This window comes from Carya illinoinensis, chromosome 4 (assembly GCF_018687715.1).
Source record: "Carya illinoinensis cultivar Pawnee chromosome 4, C.illinoinensisPawnee_v1, whole genome shotgun sequence".
Lineage (NCBI taxonomy): Eukaryota > Viridiplantae > Streptophyta > Magnoliopsida > Fagales > Juglandaceae > Carya > Carya illinoinensis.
The window spans coordinates 37052638-37075240 of NC_056755.1; the positions used below are offsets into that span (position 1 = coordinate 37052638).

General features: G+C 36.6%; 2 protein-coding genes across 2 annotated transcripts; one reads left to right on the forward strand and one right to left on the reverse strand.

Annotated features, from left to right (window-relative positions):
• The first annotated feature begins 11319 nt into the window (after positions 1-11319).
• LOC122306882 (putative ABC transporter B family member 8) lies at positions 11320-19237 on the forward strand. The gene is made up of 9 exons (XM_043119431.1): positions 11320-11674; positions 11774-11828; positions 12190-12368; positions 12715-13172; positions 14309-14849; positions 16107-16286; positions 16575-17864; positions 17984-18399; positions 18538-19237. Exons 1-9 carry the CDS (start codon positions 11426-11428, stop codon positions 18905-18907), a joined length of 3738 nt encoding a protein of 1245 aa, XP_042975365.1. The 5' UTR covers positions 11320-11425; the 3' UTR covers positions 18908-19237.
• A 1569-nt stretch (positions 19238-20806) lies between these two features.
• Positions 20807-22191, reverse strand: LOC122306470 (histidine-containing phosphotransfer protein 4-like). Its single transcript, XM_043118899.1, has 5 exons — positions 22141-22191; positions 21865-22001; positions 21266-21343; positions 21050-21122; positions 20807-20866 (listed from the first exon to the last, which is right to left on the reverse strand). Exons 1-5 carry the CDS (start codon positions 22189-22191, stop codon positions 20807-20809), a joined length of 399 nt encoding a protein of 132 aa, XP_042974833.1.
• Between the last annotated feature and the right edge of the window lie 412 nt (positions 22192-22603).

A 22603-nucleotide genomic window follows, 5' to 3' on the forward strand; every position in this document is an offset into this window, starting at 1 on the left:
AGGAATTACATAAGTTTATAAATAATTTCTAAGTGTTATCAATCATTAATAATATAAATATTATTAGTACATCGGGATAATTCAAACAATGTGCGCTAATTTATTTGTAGACTTTTTTGTTAGATATTGTATAACATTGCATAAATAACCTTAGACCCGTTTGGGAATTAGTGTACATTTAGGTGTACATTAATTCCTGAATTGTCCAGTGTGGACAGTTTGAGATTATATTATCCGTATTGCACATAAACGTTATTCCTACTTTGAACGTTTAGTATGAAGTTTCGGTGTCTTCCTCATTTGTTCTTCGGGTATACTGTTCTTAGGGTCATAATCCCTATATGTGAACATGTATACTTGGAGAACTATGGGGAAGTGCTGCCGAAATTTTTACTAACGTTCAAAGTAGTAGAGTGACGAGACTTGTGCAATATGGAGAATATAATCTCGAATGGGATAGGACCAACTACCTTGAGAAAGAGTACTTTGAACATTATGTATCATGACATGCATGTGTATTTAACTTTACCTTAATTACTAAAAAATTAGATGTTTTTAGAAATGGATAAAAGTTGGATGCGTCTACGCGATAGACTTGGAAAAGATTACATACCCTATGCGCGTGGAGTAAGGGTCTTCATTGATTTTGCAAAGGCCTCTGCTGATAGTCGTGGTTACATTAAGTGTCCATGTCGAGGTTGTAAAAATTTGTGTGCGATAAGATTGGATGAAGCTGAAAGTCATATATTTGTGAACGGTATGGATTTGGGCTATACTCGATGGGTACTGCATGGTGAGCCGTATGCTGAATCAGCGGATGACTTATTCAGTCAGCGGGAAAATTTGCACAACGTGGATGATGATTATGAGCGAGATGAGATGGAGGAGATGTTGAGTGACATTGGAGCTGGGATGTTTATGGATGAGGTTGATGACAATGGCTCAAGTGGGGGACGGAATGAGTCAGATAATTTTCCAGCAATGTGGGAAGATGCAAAGCGTGAGCTTTATCCAGGTTGTACAAAACATTCTAAAATGTCGTTTATTGTGCGGTTGCTTCACATAAAATCATTGTGTGGAATGTCAACCAAAGCAATTAACATGGTATTAGACTTATTTAACGAAGTGCTTCCCGAAGGATCTGCATTGCCGAAGAACTTTTATGAAGCGAAACAGTTGAGAAAGGGATTAGGATTTGAGTATAAGTCCATACATGCGTGCAAGAATGATTGTGTTTTATTTTGGAATGAGAACGAGGAGAAACAAGCATGTCCTGTATGCGGAGAGTCGAGGTGGAAGGATAAGAAAAGCGTTCCGGTTAAAGTATTGCGATATTTCCCATTGAAACCCCGATTGCAAAGATTATACATGTGTAAGAAAATAGCTCACGATATGAAGTGGCACAAAGAGAAAAGAGTTCAAAATGATGGATTTATGAGGCACCCGGCTGACTCACTTGCGTGGCAATCTTTCGATAATCAGTATCCAGAGTTTGGGATAGAAGCAAGGAACGTGCGTCTCGGACTCACAACTGATGGATTCAACCCTTTTGGAAATATGAGTACAAGTTATAGCACTTGGCCTGTAGTGTTGATTCCGTACAATCTTCCACCATGGAGGTGCATGAAGGCGCCCAACTTTTTGTTAACTTTGCTTATCCCCGGCCCGAGATCACCTGGGAATGACATTGACGTATATTTGCAGCCGTTGATTGAAGAGTTGAAAGAGTTATGGGAAGCAGGCGTCAGAACTTATGATGCATCCACATCAACAACTTTTCAGATGCATGCTGCGGTAATGTGGACGATAAATGACTTTCCGGCATATGGGAATCTTTCCGGCTGGAGTACTAAAGGAAAGTTAGCTTGTCCGACGTGTAATAAAGAAACTACTAGTGAGTGGTTAAAATATTCTCAAAAGTTGTGTTTCATGGGTCATCGACGTTATCTACCAACAAATCATGCATGGAGAACAGAATCCGCTAAGTTTGATGGACGTGTAGAAGATAGAATTGCGCCAAATGAGTTGTCTGGGGAAGAGATCCTGGAACAATTGGTACATGTGGCAGCGAACAATTTTGGCAAAGGTCGGGGAAAGAACAAGAGAAAACGAGGCATAGCAGAATTGAATTGGACAAAGCGTAGTATTTTTTTTGACTTGCCGTATTGGTCGTCCTGCATGTTGCGACATAGTTTGGATGTAATGCATATTGAGAAGAATATTTGTGATAATATACTGGGTACATTAATGAGCATCAATAAAAAGACGAAAGATACGATTAAGACAAGGAAAGATCTTGAGAGAATGGGAATTAAACATAATTTGCATTTACGAGTGGATGGTGAGAGGGTGGTCATGCCGCATGCATGTTTTACAATGACAAGGGAGGAGAGGATGGACTTCTGCAAATGGTTGCAAGGTGTGAAGTTGCCAGATGGTTATGCTTCAAATATCAGTAGATGCGTAAGCCATGATGACTGGAAAATTGGTGGATTGAAAAGTCATGACTGTCACGTATTTTTGCAGAAGTTATTACCGGTGGGAATTCGTGGGAAGCTAACATCTGCTGTACGTGTTGCCATAACTGAACTGTGTATGTTTTTTAAGGATTTGTGTGCTCGGGTAGTGAAGCGAGATATGCTGCAGAAACTGGAAGAAGACATTGCTACTATACTATGTAAATTTGAGCAAATCTTTCCACCGTCATTTTTTGATGTCATGGTCCATTTAGCAATACATTTACCCCGGGAGATCATGTTGGGTGGACCAGTACAGTTCCGTTGGATGTATCCAGTCGAAAGATATTTAGGTCGACTGAAGCGCACTGTTGGGAATAAAGCCAGAGCTGAGGGTTCAATAGCAGAGGCCTATATACACGATGAATGGTTAACATTTTGCTCTTTATATCTTCGTGGTGTTGAGACACGATTTATTCGTCAAGAACGAAATGCTGATCTTGCTGCTCCGCCTTCTCGTGAGCTATCAGTGTTTTCTCAGAATGTACGACCTTTGGGTGCACAAACGGGTTACGATTTACTTGATACAGAGTTGGGTAAAGTTCGGTGGTACGTACTAAATAATTGTCAGGAGATTGATCACTATCTCAGGTATGTCGTTGTACAAGGTTTAAATAATTTTAAAGATTATATACAACTTTAACTATTGTTATGTAAAATAATATGATAACTTATACTATACAGTGAGCACATGGACAAACTTAAGATGGAAGGCGTCGAGGATATAGTGGCAAGACACGAGTCAGAATTTTCTGGATGGTTTGAACAACGTGTATGAACTAAACTCTATACTATATGTTACATGATGAAAGTTTTAACTCTAGCTAATATTTAATAAATGACATTATTTAAATTGTTAGATATTGGAACAACGTGCTCGTGATCCCGGATCAGTCTCTTTTGAATTGTATGCATTGGCCCGTGGTCCATCAAACAGAGCACTTCGATACACTGCATGCACAGTTCGAGGTTATAGATTCCATACTCTGGACCGTGAACGTAATAGAAAAACTCAAAACTGTGGTGTCTTGGTCGAGGGGAGTCATGGAACAGATGATATTGATTATTATGGTGTCGTTCGTGATATTATCGGATTGAAATATCTGGGTGGGTCTATAACATATGTCTTTAAATGTGATTGGTGGGATCTAGGCGGTGGTCGGGATTCGATATATAGGGATAATCATTTTACGAGTGTCAATACTGCATCTAAATGGTACGAAGATGATCCATTCGTACTGGCTTGTCAAGCTACTCAAATCTATTACTTGATTGATCCAATGAAAAGTGCTGATGAAGATAGTGGAGAGATAACTTGGCGAGTTGTACAAAAATTTGTCCCTCGAAATATATATGAAGTAGGAACGAGTGCAGATTACGATAATAGTGGAGATGAAGATGACACTCTAAATGTAGAGGCCTACCAGGAAGATGGAGGAGGGGGTATTAACTTATTTGTTGACCTCGGTGCACTCGAGTTGCTCCCCTTATGTAGAGATGACGTCCCACTCATCCATCTCGACCCGTCTTCATTAAATTATCACTCAATTGAAGAAAGTGAGAAAAGTACAGAAGAAGAGTCAGAAGAAGAAGACGAACAAGAATCCGGGGGGGAAGTGGATAAGGATGACGAACAAGAGCTTGATGATGATGACGAAGATGTTATACAAAGAGATTCTGAAACAAACATGGAAAATACATCCGAAGATGAAGACTAAAAGTACTAAAAAGTTTATTCATATACAGCCATTATAGAATTTTATAATAAATATAAATTTATTCTAATAATATTTTTTTGTTATATATAATCATTTCCAAGTATGCCGCCAAAAAGACAAAGGAGAAATGTGCCTCCTCCACCGAGTCCAAGTCCTGAACCCATTGAGGACTCCCCACCTGAGGAGTCCGTTCCCGAAGATGAAGTTAACATTACAGAGAACGATGCACAATCGACACCTACCGGTAAGGAATGTTTACGTTAATACTATATATAATCAAGATGTTTGTTTCAATAAATAATATATATAACCTTCAAAATTATACTATTATCTATTAGTTGATGAACAATTGGCTCGTCGTGGTCGTGGCTATACACGCGGCATCTCACTTGAGAAAAATCGAAGGCATGGTAAACTGAAAATCACAATTCCTGATAATTCCACTGGAGGAGTGAATGATAGTGCAGCAGCGCTTTCCTCCTATATTGGCACAGTAATTCGAGCTTACGCTCCATTTTATGTGCGCTCCTGGAGAGATGTGCCGAATGAGATTAAGGAACACATTCGAAGTCGTGTGCTGGTGAGTTTACTTATTATATCATTTTTTTCACCTACATTAGTTTATTTTATTTTTAACGTAATTAATTTATAATTAGGATGAATTTGACCTCGACTTTGGTCGTAGCGAGGATTTGAGAACTGTGAATGAGTTAATGGCTACACTATTCCGACGTCACAAGGGACGATGTCACGACCATTTCAAGAAATTTGAGACGTTTGAAGAGGCTGCACAGTCCCCTTTCCAGCAGATGAAATTAGACGACTGGATAAAGTGTTGTGATCTTTTTGCCTCTCCAGAATATCAGGTATTCTAGATTTATTTTCTATAATTATTTACATTTATATTTGTTGTTTATATTATATGTATGTACATATATTACAATTAACGGTGAGAATTATTTTTGTAGCACTTAAGTTCTACAAATGCAAATAATAGATCTGCTCTGACTATTCACCATCGTGCTGGTTCAAGATCATTCCATCGTCTTGCTGAAAAAATGGTAATTAATAAACACAATAATTCATATTTTTTCTTATTATTCTTTTATATAAGTACTAATACTGTCTTTTTCAAATTGCTAATGATGTCGTTTTCTTAGAAACGTGATGATCCTGAAAACTTTTCCCTCATTCATGTCTATGCTGCTGCTCACACTAATGAGCATAGTGAGTGGATGGATCCTGCAGCTGCAATTAATTATGTAAGCGGTATTCCTTTTGTTGAATTATATTATGTAACATGTGATTAAATTATTTTTTATTTGTATTTCTTTTAATATGTTACTTATTGTGTGTTTTGATCTTTCAAACTGCAGGGGAAAATGATGGAGATGCAGTCAGTTTCTGGGGATTCCTCTCCTAGTGATTTGGACATTTTTTCACAGGTGCTTGGGCCCAACTCTAGTATGGCAAGAGGTTTGGGACGATCTTTCAAGCATTCCGGTTCATCTTCCTCAACCTCATCGACATCACAAATTAATAATCTTACCAAAGATTTAGAAGCTGCACGACGCGAGAATGAGTATATGAGGTCTAGACAGCAAGAGTTGGAGTCCCTCTTAGAGCGACAGTCTCATTTAGAGACGCGTTTGCAGGACCAACAAAGAGACCAGGAGGAAAGAATCCGTAGTGAGGTCCAACAGCAAGTGCAGCGGGAGATGATGCTGCAAATGGAGCGTGTTATGTCATTGCAACAGAATCGTGCTGGGCGAGGAAAGAAAAAGAAATGAATTTTATTTCTGTATTACGTTTTTAACATCTAATTTGAAAACAGTTTCAAACAATATTGGTTGTGAAATATGTACTGTAATATGAAACAATTGGTTTGTTTATTAAGTGGATGAGTTTAGCATTTCTGATATGTACGTTCGAATGTAAATAAAATACGTTTCAACAGTATTAAACGTTCGAAAATACGTTCGAACGTAACCATACAAAATAGTAACAAAACGTTCGAACGTTTAAAAAAAACGTTCGAATGTAAAAAAAGTTTAACGTTCCAAACATCCGAACGTACATTTTACGTTCGAACACTACTCTCTTAACATTCGAATTAACGTCCGAACGTCATGATACAAACGTTCGGACATTATTTCATTTTCGTTGGAATCGAGATTCGAACGTAACGTTCGCACGTATAAACGTTCGAACGTTTACATTATACGTCCGAACTATAATCAACAAACGTTACCTTTTCTCGTTCGGATGTCAGCTCGTCTTTTTTACGTTCGAACGTGTAATTTTAAGTTCGAACGTTATATTCTGTGACAGATTCTAACCGTCACAGAAAATAATACGTTCGAACGTTACTTCAAACGGCACATCCCCAACCGTCACTAAAAATATTTTTAGTGACGCTTGTACAGTAAACTGTCACCAAATGTAATCCGTGACGCACATTACGTGACAGTGGTGGTGACGGTCTAAAACCGTCACCAAATATATTTCGTGACGTTTTTTCCATTTCTTGTGACAGTTTCATCTGTCACTAAAACCTATTTTTGTTGTAGTGGTTGTGTGTGTGTGTATATATATATATATATATATTAGATCAGACTGCTCTCTCATGTCTTTGATTTTTCATGGAGGTGTTATTGTCGAAGAATTGTCAACTCAATTTGGGCAAGGCATCTCTATTCTTAAATACTCATGTCTCTATACTATCAAGATCAGACAATTACCCAGCTAAAAGATGATAACTAGGTACTGTTTGGTCAAATGAAATTCTCATCTCAAATATAAAATTCTTATCTCATCATTAAAATTTTTTCAAATCTCCATACAAAATATAATAAACAATTCAACTTTTTCTTAACTTTTTCAAATTCCAATACAGTAATAATATTAAGATATAATATTTTAATATTTAATCTTAAAACTAAAAATTCTGATTTGAAAAATCTCAGTGACCAAACAGATTTAATGAGAAATGTTTGATCTGTAAAGAGATCTTGTAATAATAAACTTAGGAATAACGTAATGACATCATTTGATGTGAGGCGTCAGATTATAAAATATTTTTTATCATAAAATAGATAATTTAACGTTTCACATTAAGTCACCATGCCAGTTTATATATTCACTTTTATAAAATCTCTTTCTAGACCTAAGACTTGATCTCTTAACAACATTTCTTGATCCTTTTCAAAGTGGAAATCATTGTTCAACCTGTTATAAATTAAAATTATTCTAGCATGTCAGACGTACTAATGATATAAATAAATAATCAAATGATAGATAAAATACATGAATGTTATTTTCACACTAACTAGTTATACCTAACTAAAAGATTGTAATTTAATAAAAGTGTGTTCTTCTTTTCAAAAGTGAGAACTCACTGTTCAACCTTTTTACATGTAGCCTAAAGTATTATTAATCTTATCAGACTCGAATAGGATAAATAGGTAAGACATTCAACAGCCAACTGATCCATTAGTTCTAATTGCCTTTTTCCTTTGCACTCACTACTGCATCATGTAGGAGTAATAAATATTCATGCAAACAACCAAAGCTATTAGTGGCTTGAGATTGAAGAGATTATCAGTAGGGCCAACCTCATGCGCCCCAAATCCCACGTCCTCTTTATAACTTTAAACTCAAAATCATTCAAATCCCAACCGCACATCTTAATTTTATTTGAGCAATTTGATAGCTTATATTTTTGTGTTATTAATTAAAAAACTTAATGTATAATATTCAAATTAAACATCATGTTCTACCTCCTTATATTATATATAGGAGATCAGAACCAAATTCAAGCAGAATTAGTGGATATGTATTGGTAAACCCCGGCCCAGCACTAGTTAGCTAGCTTATAGAAAGTAATAATTAATATAAATAGGAATCTAATTAAAGGCATGTCCTTATTTTATTTCATTTAAAATCACGTGTTAATAGAGGCAAAGTTAAAGACCTAGAGTTTACTTATTTTTATTATTGATAGAACACCACCTTGTAATTTATTATATTATTGAACTTTAAACTTATAAGCAGCTTAGGATCCCAATTAATGCACGTATCTCCAAGTAGTCCATGGCCACTTCAACAACTTAAGAACATTCTTTGGGATTGCCCAGAAACAGTGAACGGTCTCAAATACTTAATTGTATGTGTACTAGATTATATATGCTATCTAGCTGCACATGATTCATATGCGTGAGAAAACACTTTAGTTATAAGCTTAATTTAAATATTTATGGAAGGAAGGTTCATCATGGCTTTGACAGTTGATTAGCATTCTTTGATGCTTAGTTTTTTAAAGGAGGAAGTACGTCAATTATATATACAGAAAACGCATTTGCTAGCTAGCCTACCAGCTTGTTCGTTCATGTTAATGGCCGGTGGGAAACGCAGATAATACCAGTACTACCATTGCCGCCTTGTCTCCCTATTCGGGCAGTACTAATTTTAATTAATTAGCATGCCTTGTTTTTGCCTAACCTCGATCAACTTAATTCGGGCAGACTCGGCCATCATGATTAATGCGAAAGGAAATTTAAGTTGAAAATAAAGAAAATATATATACAAAGATCATTATATATATTTATAAGTTCAAAATTGATCATCTATTATTACAATCTTTACAAAAAGTAGTAGAAGTACTCTAGCCGGCCGGCCAGCTCCCCGGCCTTGACCTAAGCTGGTCTTCGATTCGAAGAAAGTTCAGAAGGTGGACGAGCGGCCTTTGTCGTGCAATTATTCTATTATTATCCTACTAAAAGAGCCAAAAGCAAAAGATAAGAATTCTACCAACTGATCATGTTACAACAAGCTTAGTGGATCCTAGCTAGCTAGCTAGTATATATAATAACTATTATATATATATATATATATATATATATATATATATATATATATTTATCTTGCATATTTACCATGACGTGTTTATGGAATAAGTTAAGGACGAGATCAGTTGTGATCTAACTAAAAAGTAAATTATGATCTTTCAAGTATATGCATGAAAGATGAATATTACATGAGTATATATTTTCTGAAAGAAACGTATATATTGGCCATTAATATGTGTACGTACATCGATCGATCATGCAATATATATATATATGGATGTGATCAACAATCCATTTCTGATGCATATATATATAATTAAGCATATATGGCATTCGGTAATTAGATAATATTATCGCAAAACATATGTTCTAAATTAAGGACATGACTAATAATTAAATGTGGCGACTGGTGGCTGCAGCTAGCCTAGCTTGAATATTTCGAATGACTACGCATGCAGAGTCAAGATCGATCAGGAATCATACAAAGGCAGTACTACTACCATGCACCTTGCATTGCTTTTGGGTCCACACGTTTCCATCAATATATATATATATATCGCTTTAACCACTAATCATATTGTTGTATAATAGGTTTTTGGAGCAGAATAAGTACCCTTTTTATAATTTCCCAAGGTGCATTAATGGCTTTTAGTGATGATGGGATCGATGCTATCTTATCCTGCGTACACATTGAACTGGCCGGGTTAAGGTAATATGAGTTTTGATATTTACAAACCAATTTTCACCCGTATCAATATTATTGTCTTTATATTTAAAATTTAAATTAGTACAATTTTCTTTATTAATTGTATATATATGATATTAATTGTATAGGCCAGGACGCTCAAACAGGTCATGACATGTTGCTTCGCACCACTTTCTGATCATCAATATATATGCCGAAAGAGGAAAGAAAAATATAAAGGAATTCATGACAAACTACATATAAACAACAAGGCAAAGAATATATCATATATATATATATTAGATTGATTCTTTCAGAAAGATCTGATCATATCTCATAGAAAACATGATCTTTGTTATCTCCTGAAAAAGAGATTCAGGCCAGCCGGGTGATGAGGTGATCATAAAAATAAGAGTAAAGGTAGCCCATAATTTGTTATTATGACGCGTGAAATATTCTTTATTCCCAAAAAAAACGACAGAAAGAAAAAGATGTGTTCTATTATTATTAGTTTTTTAGACCTACATTATCATATGCAGTCCAGAAAATGCGAAGGGTAACGCCAAGTTAAAGATTATAATCTAATGCATAGGGCTCGAGATCTCACGAGAGTCAGTATGGCAAATAAAGAATCCAAGAAAGATAATGACAGACATAAAATAATGGAAAGAAACCTGCAGCTAGCTTGCTAGGGGAGATCAAGGGATCTTAAAAACATGTTAATTATTAATTTATTAAGTGATGCCAATTTGGAAGAGACAGAGAGATCAGAGGTACATATTGAAGTCCAACAAATCCAGCTCGATCGGGATAAGCTAGCTGCTAGCTAGTGCGATGAGAACTAAATCTGTGAATGATCGATCATGATCATCATGTATGGCTCACGAGTACTGGCCTTATAAACTCAGCAATAATATAGAGAAATATGCTTTCTGAAATTAATTATATTCCAATTTCTTTTATTCAGTTTCACTCTCTGATCTCTCCTCATACATGAATTCTTCATGACATATGTAGTTTCTGTTACGACGCATAATAAAACATCGTGTTAGTTTATAAATGTAAGGATATATAGGTAAGTACTTCCTTTAATTAGCTATTTCAGCAGAAAACCCTGTATTTTCGACAGGCTTCAGTGGGATGAAATCGATCTACAGGCAAAGAGAGCCAACAAACCTAGCTAGCGTAGATAATGGATATTTAATTTATAATAGCATCGTTTTAATAATTAATTAAAAAAAAAAAAGCAGACATGAAACGACATTTTGTAAAGTAATCTCACATCACAGAAAGTAAACAAACCAAAAGGAAAAGAAAAAGAAAAGGGAACAAAAAAAAAAGGGCAATTATGGATCCTGATCGTGGTCGTACAAATGGGTTAACCCTCCAATGCTATTGACAGTAACAACCACCAAAACAAAAAGACTATCTTTTAACAGCCCCACATGCATAATATTGCTTATGATGATGTAAAGGTTGCTTCATGGAAACACCAGCCAACCCTTACACATTATTATAAATACCATCTCTCTGAGCAAGTCAAGTCTGGAATGCACAAGCTTTTGTATTTTTCTCTTGCAAATAGACTCAAGCCTTTCTTACATTAAAGTACTAGCATCTCTGAGTACTATTGTTTCTTTGTACTGAGGGTTTTAAGCAATGAGTTCTCCAGAGAAGAATGAGTTAGGGAAAGAAGTAACGAGAAGGAAGGAAAAAGTTTCCGTAGCCGTGCTTTTCAGGTATGCTGATTGGGTTGACATTTTGTTGATGTTTTTGGGTACGATGGGTGCTATTGGGGATGGCATGTCTACAAACTGCTTGCTTGTCTTCGCTAGCCGTATCATGAACAGCTTGGGTTATGGAAAGACACAACAAAATCGTGGGAAGTTCATGGATGAGGTTGAAATGGTAAGTAGGTCAACAATCAGCTCAATATTCTGATCTCTTTCTGTCTCTCTGTCTCTCTAACTGCTGACCATCATTTCCTCTTTTGGGTTTTGTTAACAGTGCAGTTTATCCTTCGTATACTTGGGATTAGCAGTAATGGTGGTGGCTTTTATGGGTAATTTCAAAACATCTCTCTCCCTCTTTTGCTTTGCTTTCAGAGGACAATGCATAAGTGTTTGGTATGTTTATCTCAAATTGTCAACAGGGTCTCTCAATTTCAGTTTGTAGGGGAATAAGGAGACATCATCATATATAGTTACAAGACTGCCAAAAAAAAACAAAAAAAACATAGTCATTTTCTGAAACCCTAGAATGCCCCAGTCTGGAAAAAGGGAAACGAATACTCATTTATATATAATATTGCCTTCTTAAACACAAGGAAAACTTGAATTTCATAGGGGAATCGTTCAAAATCCTCGCATAATTTGAGAGACAGATCAAGATGGCTTAGATTAACTCAGAAATTATGTCTGCAGAAGGTTATTGTTGGAGTAAAACAAGTGAGCGACAGGTGCGGAAAATTCGTTACAAGTACTTGGAAGCTGTTCTCAGACAAGAAGTTGGGTTTTTTGATTCACAAGAAGCAACTACTTCAGAGATCATTAATAGCATATCAAAAGATACTTCTCTCATACAAGAAGTTCTTAGTGAAAAGGTAAAAACTCTCCATAAATATGAAGCTTTTCATAATTAAGAACTAGTGATCGATCATATGATATGTAGATCTACTTTCTTAAAAAAAGATTTTATCCAACTTTTTCTTACTTAAACGAACTTTTGAAGGAAATTATCTGATTATTAGTACATGACTGACCTGCAGTATTTTTTTCTTCTTTTTCTTCTTACGTTTTGCTTTTTATGTATCCTTCAACATCTATATGACCAAGATCTACCTGTCAATGCGTTGTTTTCTGTTTAATCCAAAATCAATTGTATGGAAAAATAAATAACTTGTTTCTTCATTATTCCCTCTTTTTTACTGTTTGTAATTTTGATTTCAGGTGCCCATATTTTTGATGCACTCGTCAGTGTTCTTGTCAGGCCTTGGATTCGCCACTTACTTCTCTTGGAGGCTGTCTTTAGTAGCTTTCCCAGCTTTACTCTTGCTTATTATACCTGGATTGATTTATGGAAAATATCTTCTCTATTTGTCCAAGAAGTCTTACAAGGAATACAGTAAAGCAAACGCCATTATTGAGCAGGCTCTAAGCTCAATTAAAACAGTTTATTCATTCACTGCTGAAAGGATAATTGTGGAAAAATATTCGTCAACATTGGATAAAACCACAAGGCTGGGAATGAAGCAAGGCATTGCGAAAGGACTTGCGGTTGGAAGTACAGGTCTTTCTTTCACAATATGGGCTTTCCTAGCTTGGTATGGAAGTCGTTTGGTTATGTACAAAGGTGAAAGTGGAGGAAGGATCTATGCGGCTGGAATTTCCTTCATATTAAGTGGACTGTACGTATGAGTATTCTAGTTGCTAGCTTCAGTTTTTCCATTACATCGATCTTTCATGAAACATATTGTTAATTTCTGGTTTCTCTAAGGGTCTAGTACTATAAATTTTTGCACATTCTGTTCAACGCATTAATTAGGGAGAACTACATTACAGGCTCATTAATTGAGCCAAATTGCATGAGGCATATGCCTTACATTATTAGAACTTGACTTTTCAGCGGTTTGAGTGCCCATTTTGTTGTCAATATATTATTAATTAATGGTCTTAATTTGGATGCCATTCCCCCACACACAAAGCATGGAAGATGAGTTTACAGATTTAATCCCCTATGTGTACATGCATTCTTTTTCCAATTAAAAAAGCCAAATTTTTTTTCTTAATTAATTAGTTTATTCAGGTTTACCCTTAGTTGAGAACCTGAATTTTCTGTGTAGAAGCTCCTTATGAGTGTTATCTAACCATGGGGGAATGCCCAATTTCTAGGGGAAATTACCAAACTTATTAAACTATGAGGATATCAATACCTGAAATAATTAATTGCTTGCACTTATCAACATCTTATATCAACATTGTAATACAATAACAGTATTGCTACAATTACAAAGAAATTACACAAAAACAATCTCACAGAAAAGTGCCTGTCAAATGATGAGACAAAGAAGAAAACTACAGTGAAAGAGGATATCTATTCTTTCATGGGCACACCATGCAATCTATTGCACACATATAAGTACTATTCCCATCACTTTCTCCAGCAATCACTATTAGTTTTACATGCAGTATATATCTGGATTAAGTTTTAAACAAAATTCACAATTTTGTACACATTTCAATGTATATTGATAAGAATATTGACCTTTTTTTTGTTAATGAAACATAATATTTCTCACAAATTAACAGTGTGTTTGTTTTTTCCTATCTAAGTGTAGCATACCACATGTTATAGACAATATCAAATCCGGAATGATCTTTAATTAAATCATTAGACTTGATTTTTATAATCATCGTTACTTTATCAAGGGAATTGAATATCACTTGATTTCAAGATTTTTACCTCATCTCATCTCTATGCAATATTGTGATCAGTTTGATGATACCTATTTACGAATGTGCATGCATGGTAAATGTAATGCAGATCTCTTGGCATGGCACTTCCAGATTTGAAGTACTTTACAGAAGCCTCAGTAGCTGCTACACGAATATTTGATAGGATTAATCGGGTACCTTTAATTGACGGTGAAGATACAAAAGGAGTTGTATTGGATAAAATTAGAGGAGAGCTAGAATTCGAGCATGTCAAATTCACATACCCTTCTCGTCCAGATTCGGTTGTTCTCAAAGATTTCAATCTTAAAGTTGAAGCTGGGAAAACTGTTGCTCTTGTTGGTGCCAGCGGAAGTGGCAAATCCACAGCAATTGCATTAGTGCAAAGGTTTTATGATGCAGATGAGGGAGAAGTGCGACTTGATGGGGTGGATATAAAGTCACTACAGTTGAAATGGATAAGAGGGAAAATGGGGCTTGTTAGTCAAGAACATGCACTCTTCGGGACATCAATAAAGGAAAACATAATGTTTGGGAAGCTTGATGCTACCATGGAAGAAGTCACGGCTGCAGCAATGCTTGCAAATGCTCATAACTTCATTAGGCAGCTTCCTGAAGGATATGAGACCAAGGTGGGTTATGTTATGAAAAGCATCATATATAACATATATGCTTGTTTTTAAAGTTCCAATCAATTTTAAGTGACTAGGGATTTCTTTATCTGTGGTATGCTAATGATATGTTTGCAGTACCTAAAATAATTAATAACAATTAGGAATGATTATTTTTGGGGTGGGGGGATTAATGGTAAGATATATATATAGTTGCTAGTCATGATCGATCATCTCATATATATTGGGACTTTGAATCTGGTCTTATATATTAGGCTAAGGGAAGGTTTAAGCAACTGTGCTCTTTGATACATAATGCTCTGCTTGGTGATTTTAATCTTTTAGTATCTTTTATATAAATATATATATATATATATTTATAGCTGCTTCTTCAACTTTTGAGGCAACATCTCTCTTACGTAGTAATAATGTTGTAGCTGCGTGCTACTAGTGTTTGCGCAGTTAAAGCTTTTTGATTGGTTGGTGACATGGCGTGGCTGAGAAGATCAAGTATAAGTTCCTTACATGCACCCAGACAAGACATGATGCATAATCCAATTATATTATTTACCATGTATCGACTATATATATATATATATATATCGATATGGTACGTAGTCGCATCTGCATATATCGTCACAAAAGAACTAGCTATAATTAGGACTACTCCCCCATATGGCCTATTCTTTTCTTTTCTTTTTCCCCTCCATATAGCCTATTCAATTAGTATATTTTGTCAGGATTGGGGATATTGCATCTGCCACATGATCTACAACAAACCCGAAAAAGGAAAAAAAAGAGTTCATCCCAATCTACGTTAATCCATTTTCATCTCATGTACAACTCAATTTCATTCCATGCACCTATGATAACAGTTCATACAATCAATGTCAGAATTAGAACATGCGCTCATGCCTTAAACAGTAATATGATGATCATTGCATTCAATCTTAAGCAAATTATTTTATTCACTATGTTTCACGATCTCTCAAAGACTTGGTGTCATATATATATATATATATATAATGACTAAGCAAGTTCGGAGATAAATGTCGATTTAGATAATTTCAACAATTCACTTTAGCAATATTCATATAAAATATTTCAACTACATTCACAAATTAATTATGGAGGTTAGAGTACTAGCTAGCTAGGTTACATGAATTCTCTTATTTTCATTTACTGATCATTGTCCTTTAGGAGAGAGTACATGAATCCTACACATGATGATTTGTTAATCAATTTGTACTACCATATATTCTAAATTAAATGGAGCAGGTCGGTGAAAGAGGAGCTTTATTATCAGGTGGACAGAAGCAGCGCATTGCTATTGCCAGAGCCATCATCAAGAACCCTGCCATTCTCCTGCTTGATGAAGCAACAAGTGCTCTTGACTCCGAATCAGAATCATTGGTCCAAAATGCACTTGATCAAGCTTCTATGGGAAGAACCACCCTGGTAATTAATGATCATCCATCATCATCATCATCATCATCTACTTTCAATAATATTCATGACGACCATGTGGCTGGCTTTTAGAATCTTACGTCCTCTTTTTGGTTTTTTGTTTGATGATAGCTAGAGTCAAATAATTAAAAGATATGCATTGTTACTCTCCCTCTTATCATTTTCAGCCACACTAATTGATACGACATTTTTAAGTGTTCACTCCTTACATTTATATATATAGATATGTATATATTTATTTGTAGTAACTTGATCGTACGTGCTGATTACAATCCACAGGTGGTTGCCCACAAACTCTCTACGGTTCGAAATGCAGACCTCATTGCTGTCGTTGGTGGGGGTTGCATAATTGAAATAGGTTCACATAACGACCTCATCAATCGACAAAATGGTCACTATGCGAAACTGGCAAAACTACAGAGACAGTTCAGTTGCGATGACCAAGAACAAAGCTCCGAAGTTCGTGTTTCTTCAGTTGCAAGAAGCAGTGCTAGTCGGCTTAGCACTGCTAGATCAAGCCCGTTAGTGTTCCCAAAATCACCACTGAGTGTCGATGACCCTCCTCCCATATCTCACCCCCCACCTTCCTTTTTCCGGCTTCTCTCTTTGAATGCTTCAGAATGGAAGCATGGTCTTATTGGAAGTCTTTCAGCTATAGCTTTCGGGGCCGTCCAACCTGTCTATGCCCTTACCATAGGAGGCATGATAGCGGCATTCTTTGCACAAAGCCACGAAGAAATGCGTGCTAGAATCCGTACATATTCCCTAATTCTCTCTTCACTAACCTTGGTTTCTCTCACAATGAACCTCTTGCAGCACTATAATTTCGCTTACATGGGAGAGAAGCTGACAAAGAGAATCCGATTAAGAATGCTCGAGCAGATATTGAGTTTTGAAACAGCTTGGTTTGATGAAGATCAGAATACTAGCGGGGCCTTATGTTCGAGATTAAGCAACGAGGCTTCCATGGTTAAATCTCTTGTCGCAGACAGAGTTTCTCTAATAGTCCAAACCACTTCCGCCGTATCCATTGCAATGATCATGGGGCTAGTTGTGGCTTGGAAGCTAGCACTCGTCATGATTGCAGTTCAACCTCTCACAATTCTATGCTTTTATACGCGTAAAGTTTTACTCTCCAGCATCTCAACTAACTTTGTCAAGGCACAAAACCAAAGTACTCAAATTGCAGTGGAAGCAGTCTACAATCATAGAATTGTGACTTCGTTTGGAAGCATGGGGAAGGTTCTTCAATTGTTTGAAGAAGCTCAAGAGGAGCCCAGGAAGGAAGCCCAAAAGAAGTCATGGCTAGCTGGGATTGGCATAGGGTCGGCTCAGTGCTTGACATTCATGTCATGGGCTCTGGATTTTTGGTATGGAGGTACACTTGTGGAACAGGGGGTCATATCTGCCGGGGACGTGTTCAAGACATTTTTCATATTGGTGAGCACCGGAAAAGTCATAGCAGAAGCTGGGAGCATGACTTCTGACTTAGCAAAGGGTGCTGCTGCGGTTGCATCCGTGTTCAAGATTCTTGACCGCCAGTCTCTCATTCAAGGGTCCTATTTTAATGTAAATTTTATCTTCAAACTCTTATCACTTTCTTTATCAATTGGTACATCTGTCTTAAAAGTAATGTTGAAGAAAATCCATATTAAGTTTCCGAATTAACTTCTGCATTTTTCATGTAGGACGGGGGTGACAGTCGTGGAACTAAATTAGAGAAAATAAGTGGAAGGATAGAGATGAAGAAGGTTGATTTTGCATACCCAAGCCGTCCTGAGTGCTTAGTGTTGCGTCAATTCTGTCTAGAGGTGAAACCGGGCATGAGTGTTGGACTTGTTGGGAGAAGTGGGTGTGGCAAATCAACAGTAATCGGATTGATCCAGAGGTTCTATGATGTTGAGAGGGGGTCAGTGAAAGTGGATGGGGTGGACATAAGGGAACTAGATATTCACTGGTACCGGAGGCACACTGCACTAGTTAGCCAAGAGCCAGTCATATATTCTGGCACCATTCGTGACAACATTGTATTTGGGAAGCTCGATGCACCGGAGAATGAAGTGGTGGAGGCTGCCAGAGCTGCCAATGCTCATGAGTTTATCTCGTAAGTATTTTCTTAATAGATAGCAACATATATGGTATTGTTTCAATTGGTTAATGGGTGAAGGAAGTGGGATTTGGCTTGTGGCAAACTACAACAATCACAAGGTAATTAGTCTAATTATTGATCACTTCATTGTAGATCACTGAAAGATGGGTATGAGACTGAATGTGGAGAAAGAGGAGTGCAATTGTCAGGAGGGCAAAAGCAAAGAATAGCAATAGCAAGAGCTATAATTCGGAACCCAATTGTTCTGCTACTAGATGAGGCAACAAGTGCTCTAGACGTGCAATCTGAGCAAGTTGTTCAAGAAGCATTGGATAGAATCATGGTAGGGAGGACAACAATTGTGGTGGCACATAGGCTTAACACCATCAAAAAGCTCGATTCGATCACGGTTGTAGCGGATGGGAAAGTGTTGGAGCAAGGAACCTACGCTCAACTAAAGAGCAAGCGTGGTGCCTTCTTTAGTCTCGCCAGCCTTCAAAATTTGGATCCAACCTGCACTTGAAAAACATGGTGTAGTAATGTATTTTATTAGTGCATGCAGCATACAGCTTCAAGGGTAAGGCAATGGCATGCACCCATGTAGCTTAAGCATGCCTGTTGACTTTTGGGTGGGAAATCTAGCCTTAAGTGCACCAGTAATCTCTCAATGCCCAATGTACGTATCATATGGCTAGATACAGCCAATTTTATGGTAGCATGCTAAGAGGCTATGGTACAGACCAACCTCACCAAATAACAAATTCCAGCTTAAGCTAGAGTTTGTAAAATTGTTCATGGATGTATCCTTTTTTTTAGGATGGTAAAAATAAATAAAATAATTATCTGAACTCAATAATTCCTTGCACCTTTGTGATAAATTGTTTTTGAATGTCCCTAGGCCCAAGATAAACAAATGAATTAAATTTAGATAAGGTAAAAAGCAAACAAACAAACAAATACTGCTAATTAAGCTTGCGAATTAAAATATGAAATGATCCAAAAATGACAAACATAGGAATAGAGATCCCCTTTAATTGCACGGCCAAATTGGATGGTATAATTCTAGAAAGAGATAGACAAACGATGTGAGGCTAACGTGTTTAAATATAGACAATACTGAAAAGTTGTAGCCCTCCTATATATTGCATCTGCCTACAACGTACAACCACTTGATCCAAAATTAGGAAATGAATGGCTTTGATCCGTGGGTCTTGCATGTACTTAGTATTTGAGATTGAAAGCCTACTCATATATCTAAAACCCTAAACAAAGGACTAAGTTCAATTACAAGTATTTGGTATGGGTAATGTCAATGTGATATTGGGCTATAGCCCCTTTTCATTCATGTTAGAAACATTGTTACGAAGCTAGATATAGCCAATTAAGATCTCCTAAATATCAATAGTTTATGTGTTCATCTCTTTTTTACATTTCTTCTTAGCTACTTAGCAATACATTAATGTCCTGCATGCATATGTTGCCTCCCACATGCACCAGAAATGAGGTTGTTTTCCTTAATAGAGAGTCACGCTAATTCTTTGGCCTTTTTTTTTTCCTTTTTCTTTTTTTCTCATCTCTTTTCTTTCTATTTGTGCTAATTACTTATACAAAATCGGTATTCCCGTCCATCCTAGACTGAATAATTCAAATAAGGAAAAAAGATACTCTGAACTTCTTATTCGAAATCAAGAGCTTTATACTTGGAGTAGGCAGTGGGGCACCGCTCCCCGCAACCCCATGTCCACTACCCTGACCCTGTTGGGCGGCGGGGGCATCCCCTCCAGCACCATGCAGGGGTGGGGGCCAGTCTAGGCGCATGTCCAATAGAAATAAACATTCTTCTACCCCAATACTTTTTCTTCCAAAAAAACTATCACCATCCAAGTATCCCTAGTGATCATGTAAACATTCTTTGTTCTTCATTAATAAATTGTGCTTTGGTGACAATAGAAATAAACAAATTAGCTCATCTCTTCTACCCCAATACTTTTTCTCCCAAAAAAACTCCCATGCACCATTATTATTATTATTATCGTTTCTTCTATTTTATTTTTATAATATTGCAAGCTAACGTACAATCGATCAGAGATTAATATTAGAGTGATAATTATATTCAAAATAATTAAGGCTAAAGGATAAATAGGTTTCCTTAACAAAGGTAGCCTTTTATTACAGTGGATGGATCAGGGTAGGGTAATTTCCTTAGACACGGACATGACAAATTCCCATGATAATGAAAAAGAAGATCAAAGTAGACCATGAGCAGCTGCAGACACATGATAACAAGCAGGAAAAGCTTGACTTTTGTTCAAAAATTAATTAATACTAAGTAACTGGAACTTCTATAAATTAATATAGTTAATCTGCCGACATATTTGATCCAACTTCTACATTGTCTCCCCTTGTCGACGTTAATCCGTCGTTAATTTATTGGGGAGTTAGAGTCAGCCGACTCGGAATGTTGATCTGTAGGTCGGAACAGCTGCAAAATCACCAGAAAACAATCAACATTGACACTCATGATCATCATTTATCTGCAACGCCCAACCCAAGCCATGAAAATTGGTTTTTGGCTCCGTATGTGTGTGTGCGCGTGTGTGTGCGTGTGTGTGTGTGTGTGTGTGTGAGAGAGAGAGAGAGAGAGAGAGAGAGAGAGATTTCAAACCCCAAGATAGGCTTCCAGCTTATCCTTCAGCATGGCAAACTCTTCTTTCAGCCGTGAGAATGCAGCCCTAACCCTGCATGCACATATATCTATAACGATCAGTTTTGCATATATTTACTCTAAATCATGATATATTAAATGTAAGAAAGGAAAATAAAAAGTCAGTCGAAAGAGTAGATGTCGTAGCAGTAGTGAAAGCATATATATAAACATTACCCTCCAATGTGAATGTAATCTTCCCTGAAACAAGCCATCATGTTAACCATTTCCGTGTGAACCCTCTTAGCACCAATGCTGCAGATACCAGTGATGAATTTTTCCCAATATAATCAAAATTATAATTAGAAAAGACGATAAAAGATTCAAAAAATCAGAAGAGAAGAATAATTACATGATTTGCAAGTACTCTGCATTGTGACTGCATGCATGTTGACATGAACGGATTTCATTTGTAAAAGAATATAATTTTAAACTTTTTTTTAAAATTAAATGTTGTCGTGTCAGAGGTGGGGATGGGGAATGTTTGCTTCAAACCGAGTTGCAACTATATATAAAATTCAATAGAAACAAATACCTGGCACTACTGCCTTTGAGCTTATGAAAACACCAGCTTAATGACATCAAACGGGGTTTCCTTCCTATATATATATATATATATATATATATATGTTGAAAAAACGTAGACCAATGTTATAATTTTAATCATTAATTTCCAGCTAATTAAAGAAATAAAAAAAATGAAAAAGGTTTTATTATTATAGTGCATGAAAATACAAACCAATTTTATATATAGATATAAATATACGATCACATACAATACTTGTCCAATGCGAGTTATATCATTTGGGGTCTGATCTTTGAGAAACACGTTGACAACACGCTCGATGAAGAAGGGGTTCTGATCATCCTCCAATTTCCCCAATTCAGTGAACCGTTCATGACCAAGAAAACCCTGCATGCAATTTCCCCAACATCAGTCGTATACGACTAATATATCTTCCGTTGCTGATCAGAATCTGATCAGTTACTTTGAACGTATGTGTTTTTGGAGATTAATGCGCGCAAGAGATCGATTAAATTATAGGGAAAACCTGGTGACCAGCCGGTCTGGTCTCAAGCCATAAACAGCCCTCCAATCCCATTTCGCCACGTTAGCTTGTTGGTAGGCTGTTTATACACTTGCCTACACCAGATCACAAATTCCCCCCACTCATCCGTGACCCAAAAACTTGCTACCCAAGGATGCTGCAATTTGATCACTATAAATTCTATCTCAATGCTAGTTATGGCGCAGGCTGCAGAATACTTAAATAAGAAGAGCGCTGAGAAGAGCATCATGCATCCTTGTGAGGAGAAAAGATGTGCAACAAGCACTATGTTTAGAAATGGAATTAAGGAGAGGAATTTACGCAAATTGCAAGACGTGCGACGAATTACCAATGCATCACTCACCATTCAACTTTGAGGTCAATGTTGGTTGTCTACTTCTTGGTGAGTAATTAAATTTCTACTGGGTTTACAATCCCATGAGGATCTCGGTGGCACCTTCAATGG

Coding starts and splice junctions, on each gene's coding strand:
- LOC122306882 (XM_043119431.1), top strand. CDS start 11,426: ATGAGTTCTCCAGAGAAGAATGAGTTAGGGAAAGAAGTAACGAGAAGG. Junction 13,173..14,308: donor TCCTTCATATTAAGTGGACT/GTACGTATGAGT, acceptor AATGTAATGCAG/ATCTCTTGGCATGGCACTTC. Junction 14,850..16,106: donor CTGAAGGATATGAGACCAAG/GTGGGTTATGTT, acceptor TAAATGGAGCAG/GTCGGTGAAAGAGGAGCTTT.
- LOC122306470 (XM_043118899.1), bottom strand. CDS start 22,191: ATGGGATTGGAGGGCTGTTTATGGCTTGAGACCAGACCGGCTGGTCAC. Junction 22,002..22,140: donor CCAGACCGGCTGGTCACCAG/GTTTTCCCTATA, acceptor AATTGCATGCAG/GGTTTTCTTGGTCATGAACG. Junction 21,344..21,864: donor ACTCGCATTGGACAAGTATT/GTATGTGATCGT, acceptor TGGTATCTGCAG/CATTGGTGCTAAGAGGGTTC.